Source organism: Phoxinus phoxinus (genome assembly GCF_949152265.1).
Source record: "Phoxinus phoxinus genome assembly, chromosome: 1".
Lineage (NCBI taxonomy): Eukaryota > Metazoa > Chordata > Actinopteri > Cypriniformes > Leuciscidae > Phoxinus > Phoxinus phoxinus.
This window is the reverse complement of record NC_136876.1, coordinates 6057201-6063681: the sequence shown is the minus strand read 5'-3', so window position 1 is coordinate 6063681 and position 6481 is coordinate 6057201. Positions and strand designations below refer to the sequence as shown.

Sequence of the window (6481 nt, the reverse complement as noted above, 5' to 3'; positions counted from 1 at the left end):
GTCAGAGTGACTTTATTTATTAACGTTTATTTCTTGCTGTGTTGGCTACCTAAGGACACAGAAGTAGAGACACACTGGGCAAGGGAATGTGGTGCCAGTCTTCTTGGCAGTGCACCACTCCCCTCTTTTACCTTCCCATAGTTGTGTTCCCTCCGGGCTCTTTTTGGAGGTCTACCATTGATGAGCGCCCGTCTGCCCCCCAGCGGAGTCTTACGACGGGCAACAGCTGTAGGTTGCACGCCTATTTGTGTGCTCATTTGCAGACCCTTTCTTGCCTGCATTCTGATGTTTCTTGCAGTAGCACTCCTCATCTTCCCAAAGGTAGACAATGCTGAAATCAGGCCGCTGTCAGTAAGTATGGACGCGTAGGATGAGACAAGGGATTGTATTGGGGCTTGGAAGGTCTCATCATTTTGTAGCTTGTCCACAAGGTCATTAAACATTGATCTGAGACGACCTTTGAGATGCTCACGTTGAGATGACGCTTCAGTTCCAGAGACGTCTTGTGGTGTTCCAGCTTGGGTGCCTTGGGTGGGAGTGGATGTTCCAGCTTGGGTGCCTATTTCTTGGGTGCCTTGGGTGCCTATTTCACAGAAACACATGTTAATTTCAGATCCTGGCATGTGATTGGAAAAGGATAAAGACGTAAAATACTACAACATATGGCCCACTGTTCTGTTCAATTAGTCGGCCTGCTGAAAAGTACTCACTTGCAATGAGTGGAACTGTTGGGCAGTCTTTCTCCATCTCAAACTGCAAGCCCATAAACCAGCTGTCTGGTACGTCAAGCTTTTCTTTTTGGACAGACAAGATAGGAGATACAAAGAGCCATGATTATACGCAGCATCATAAATCAAGTGCACTGGTGTGGTGTTTTACATGCACAGTCACACACAGGAGAAGTTGAGATTTGAACTGCTGACCCTTCAGGTACAGAATAACCTACCAACTGAGCTACAGTTGCCCCTCTACAAGTAAGCTGCAACAAACAAGCTAATTACCTTTCAGAACAAGCAATCTAATACCTGTGGCCATCTCATAGAAGGACTTCTTTGCCGTGAAGGATGTCACTGGAATATGGTGGCCTCCCTGCAGCTTGAAGGCCTGCATTACAGAGTGTTGGTGTTTGCAAAACGCCCCATTGGTGCCAGCTGGGCAGGTGCACATGCCCATGGAAATGTTCACCAGATAAACGCCTCCTTGTTCACTGGGAACAGTGTAGTTTGTTTCATCTTGCTAGAATATGAAAAAAGAGATAGATGTTGAAAATAATATTAGAAAAAGGTATTTTTGTAAATCACAAAATGCTAAGACATTAACGAAAGCTAGAAACAATGGAGGGTATTGAGAAACTGAAATACGATCCCTTCATTGCGTTACAAAACCCCTTCAAAAACTCACTATACTCATTGGTAGTAAAATGAACACACACCTTGACTATTCTGTCAGGACTGAACAACTGTCTGTTGAACTTGAACTTCCGCTTCACAGTCCTTCCGTTTGCTACATCGAGGAGTCGCCTGATGTAGTATGCCTCCAGTCTGGTGCAAATGAAGTCGACCAGTTGAGTGATATTGTACGCCTTCAACCTGTAGGGAAGGCAATAGAGAACAGAATGGTTTCGGAATTTGACTTGTATCGACAGAAGAAAATCTGAATCACGAAAAATGAAAAGATAAAAAGCATTCACCATGCTTCCATTGAAAATAATGCACACCTTAGAACGTTTCGTCAACCAATCAGATTCAAGCATTCAACGGCCCTGTTGCAAGTAATGGTGTGTGTGTGTCACCTTCAATAAAGTTTTAAAGCTTATAAATTTTTATTCCTACCTGTGGAAGATGCTGTCTTTCAAGACCCTCATGGCACTTTCAACAAAATTATTTGTGTCATTGCCCCGCGTTGGAAGGCCCGTGCGTAGACAGATAGCCCAGTCCTTGCGTTGGGCAAACACTGCCGTCAAATGGTCCCGGTACTGTTGGTGCTTCAGCACCGCTGGGTCCTGGAGAGCCTGGTGGTAGGAGGCCTCCAGCTCCTCTGGTGACATGGCATACACCATTTTTTTGAAGATATCCAGCAGCCACTGCCGGTCCCCCTTCGGCACCTGTGATGAAAATATTAGATCAAGTGTCTTCATACATACCAGTAAGACGGTTTATTTAACACATTCAAGCTAAGATATTTGCCGAGAGAACAGTTGGGGATTTTAAACCAATGTTAAAATTTAAACTGACTAAATATAATAAAACAATATGAATTTCTCTGACAAACCCCATGGTGACTGTCCCAGAGCCATCTCCACATGGCCTGGAGCACGTGAAAGACACAAAGGAGGGAAGTGGTCTGCGGAAACACATTCTGCAGTGCCTGTCGCAGGGCTTTGCAGTCATCGGTCATGACTACTTTTGGCCCTAGCACTCCTCTTCCATAAAAAGCATCCCCTGGTAGTATAGACTGCAGCAACTTGAGTCCCGCTGCAATGGTGTTTTGGGACTCAGATGTTGTGACTATGACTCCCAGTGGCAACCCACCTGCTGCCGAATGGGTTAGCAGGAGGAATATTCGGCTATTCATTCGGTCGCAGTTTCCTGACAGAAATGAACAAATGTTATTTAGCTATACAAGTTTTAAAAGTTTTTGGGTGAATACTCGGTTCTGATTGGCTGCAGGGTGTCCGTTAAAAAGTGATAGAGGACAAATAAATAAACCGTCAGGCGTAACCAAGGAAACCAAGTTATTGTTTGTAATTTGTAACTTTAGATTTCGATTGTAAAACTAATTAAAATATAAACTAATATTTTTAAAATGTGTTATTTGGCAAGTGAACATGGTATAAGCGGGTTAATGCCCTTCGAGTTGTCCATTGTCAGGTATTAATGGACTTCGGCGGAGGCAACCGGTTCACGCCTCGCCGTCATCCATTAATACCTGACAATGGACACCTCGAAGGGCATTAACCCTTACTTAACTAGTAACACAAGAGAGGTTATCTCAACATGAAACAGACAAAAACATACATAAAACATAACCCTGCTACCAGTGTTGCCTTCAGGACACACCTGATGAATCCATAAAAAGCATTTCTCCACTGTGTCTCTCCAGTCTGTGTATCCTCTTCATGACTGGAGTGCACAATGCGATGACTGTTTGTCCGTCAGTGGTGGACTCCATCCGCCCACATGTTTCACACTGTTCCTTGTTGTAAACCTCCAGACGTTCCTGGAGGTTTTCAAGCATGGCATCCCCAGATGAAGCTCCATACTCCCGCTTAAAAATGGAGTAGTATAATCTGTAGAGGCAATAAATAACAAACATTTCTAGTGGGGACAGAGTATAGCAAAGCCTTATTTAACAGCTCCTCAACTGTCAATGTGTTATGGTTATAGCTGCACGTGTGCTCAAAATCGATATGACTACATTTCCTACCACTGTGTACCACTGCTATTCACCAGATCTTTGTTTTTGAATAAGCAAATAAGACACTGACCGGTAGCAGAATTGGACATCAGGACAAATGGACCTATCTGCAGAGGCATACACGTATGAATCACTCTGCTCCTCCTGGAGGTCATATTTCAGGGTGTTTAGGGCTGAGGAGGGTGAGTGCCCACTCTGAAAAAGTTTCTCCAGCTTCTCCACGGTCTCTCTGGACACATCCCGATGCTGTAAGGCCTCGGAACAGCCAATGCGGTGATTGTGGTGATGTTTGATGGTCACATGCAACAATAAACCCTCCTGAATATGAGTATCACTAGATCTATAAAATATGAAAAGGAAACATGAGCATGCAACCTGGATTAAACAGTATGTAATGTTATTCTCTAAATTATTGTTCTGTTACGTGTAATAGCCTACCTGGACTTCCTGTTCTGGCTATGCCTGTGCTTTTTCAGCACAAGGTAGAGCATAGCAGGACAGTGTGTGTTTTTTTTTGAGGAGCCCGTCTTCCCTGTATTGTGCTGGCATTTCATGTCAACCTTTGAACATAGAAATGCTTCATTGAAGCTCTGACTATTTAAACAATTACAAAAAGAAAAAACATGCCTATTGTACATCTTACTCGGTAGCTGTTTCGCCGAACCGTATCCTCGGTAATAGGATAGGTTTTGTCCACTCTCAAGGTCACTCTTGAGGACTGTTGAAAGTCCTCCAACCAGGCCTCTACCTCCTCTCTGGTGGCAAGTTGAAGTTTTATACAGGCTGTAAAACCCATCTCCAATGGTGTGTAGGTGCAAATAAAATGGCAGTGCCCCTCAGGCATAAGTTGCTGTTTAAATAAATGAAATATAGTGTTAGTAAATCAACCATATTATTTAAAAAGGCACACTTACAATTATCTCTATACTTGCATTGTAGTAGAAATAAGTAGGTCACAGATAATTTGTTGAGATTAGAACCTATTAACACAATGAACAACAAACCCTTACTGTAAGCCTAACCTTAACCATTCAAATTCAATACCTCTAGATACCTGCTCCAAAACCATTTATTACTGGAGCTGTGCTCCCTGTCCTCTGAGTTATACCTAATCCTAACCTCAAGATGATCCGGTATGATGTTCTCCAAGTTCTCCTTTGCACAAATATGACACCAGCGACACTTAACTTTCATGGCTACACACACACACACACACACACACACACACACACACACACAATAATTACTAGTAATGTTTAACATACAGTTAATGTTGATACACTAATATTGTGTATTCCTTACCTTGAAATGGCTAATATTGGCTTCAGGGTTTCGGAAAGAGATTGTTTCTATAGAAGATGGGACGAATCAGCACATTAGCATGACACAAAACTGCTAGCTATAGAAGAAGATGGGATGAATAAGCACATTGGCATGACACAGTGGCCCTTAACCACCACATTTCTGTGTGTGTGGATAGCCTAACAGTTAAGTTACTGTAGGCCTACAGTCGATTTACCCTCAGTGTTTGCCTCACCTAGATACAACATCTCTTTCTCTCTCTCTCTCTCTCTCTCTCTCTCTCTCTCTCTCTCTCTCTCTCTCTCTCTCTCTCTCTCTCTCTCTCTCTCTCACTCACACACACACACACACACACCTCTGCACCACCTCTCTCTCAGTATCTCTCATCATCACAAAACTCGCTCAAACATTTAGGACTAATCTAAACACGATTTAAACAGGCTATGAAAATGTGAACTTGTAATATAAATCTGACGGCACGCACTTATCACACTGTTTACTAGCATAATTCACCTCTGTTGGCGGTAAAGACAATCAAAACAGACTAGTTGACAGTTTGGCATGAACGTGAGATGATGTTTCACGGCCAAATCAAATAACCAATCGGAGGACAGCCCTTCCAGCCAATCAGAGGCGAAAAGGGCGGGACCTTCCCCTACCATCCTGGGAAAAAAAATATCGCTCCCCGCACAGAGCTTACGTAAGCCTTGTTTATACTCGACGCGTCCGCACAAGCGGGAGTCTCCGCTGACTGCGCGCGCACCTCTCCAAACGGTCGAGGCGTTTATACTTGACGCGCTCGCCGTTGTACTATTCTTTGAAACGACAGGGGGCGACTCGAATAATTGCCCTCTAAAACATCAGGAATCGGTGAGAAGAAGAAAGATATAAGCACGTGACAATGTTTATTTTAGTATACCACCACCAATACAAAAATAATCGTGTAAAACCCAGATTATTACGTGTGCCATTAGAACAAAATATTTGTAGGCTAGCCTATATGGGAATACATGCATGTATACAACTAAATTAACGATCTCTTAAAAAAATATATAATTTCGCTAAACATTTCTTTAACTTTCGTGTATTAAACATGGACCTTTATGTTCATTAAAAAGGCTTTTTATGCTATTGTATGCTCATTTTTTTTAATGTAAGCAACTAATTTAGACGCGCAAACTGGGTGCTGGTGTGGTGAGAAGGTCGTGCTCGGCCAGATTCGGCTCAAAGTCGTTCATCTTCGGATGCAGAGCCGCGCGCGCTGTTACAAAAGGCTTGTTTGAGATGAGCAAAATCTGCGCAGAGCCGATCACCGCGAGATGCATGCCGGTTAGAAATGTGTCCGACTGCGTTCCGCCTGGCTCTGATGTCATGCTGACGTATGTCAAAAATCTCTCGCGAGCGCAAGGCACACCTGTCGGATTCTGCAGTCGAGCGCAGTTGCTCTCCACCGACTGCGCGGTTCAAAAGCATGATGGGAAACGACTTGCTGATGACACAGCTTAATGCTCATTGGTTTAAACAACCGTGATGTATTGTTCTTTTTTTAAATGTTTGAATTTAAAACTCTGATTTCGTGTTTTTATGCGTATAAATTATGTGTGAGTATTCCCAAACTCTCTGACAGTGCGATCTCTATGGATTATGTGATTATGTCATTTTTATATAAAAAAAAAAATAATATATATATATATATATATATATATATATATATAGCCTAGGCCATATATAAAAACACGTCTGTAGTAAAGAAACAAATGAT

At 42.8% G+C, this 6481-nt stretch overlaps 1 protein-coding gene across 4 annotated transcripts; it reads right to left on the bottom strand.

Moving 5' to 3' along the window:
- Positions 1-5571, bottom strand: LOC307005881 (uncharacterized protein). Of its 4 annotated transcripts, none has more exons than XM_079626385.1 (13): positions 5233-5571; positions 4720-4766; positions 4537-4613; positions 4061-4267; positions 3856-3977; positions 3488-3757; positions 3060-3289; positions 2272-2588; positions 1833-2104; positions 1433-1589; positions 1026-1236; positions 672-794; positions 1-583 (listed from the first exon to the last, which is right to left on the bottom strand). In XM_079626385.1, the coding sequence occupies exons 3-13, from the start codon at positions 4609-4611 to the stop codon at positions 27-29; spliced, it is 2541 nt and encodes an 846-aa protein (XP_079482511.1). In that variant the 5' UTR covers positions 4612-4613; positions 4720-4766; positions 5233-5571; the 3' UTR covers positions 1-26. The 4 variants fall into 4 exon arrangements, with proteins under 4 accessions (XP_079482511.1, XP_079482512.1, XP_079482513.1 ...); XM_079626386.1 differs by having other exon boundaries at positions 711-794; XM_079626387.1 differs by having other exon boundaries at positions 1-574; positions 711-794.
- Positions 5572-6481: the final 910 nt, after the last annotated feature.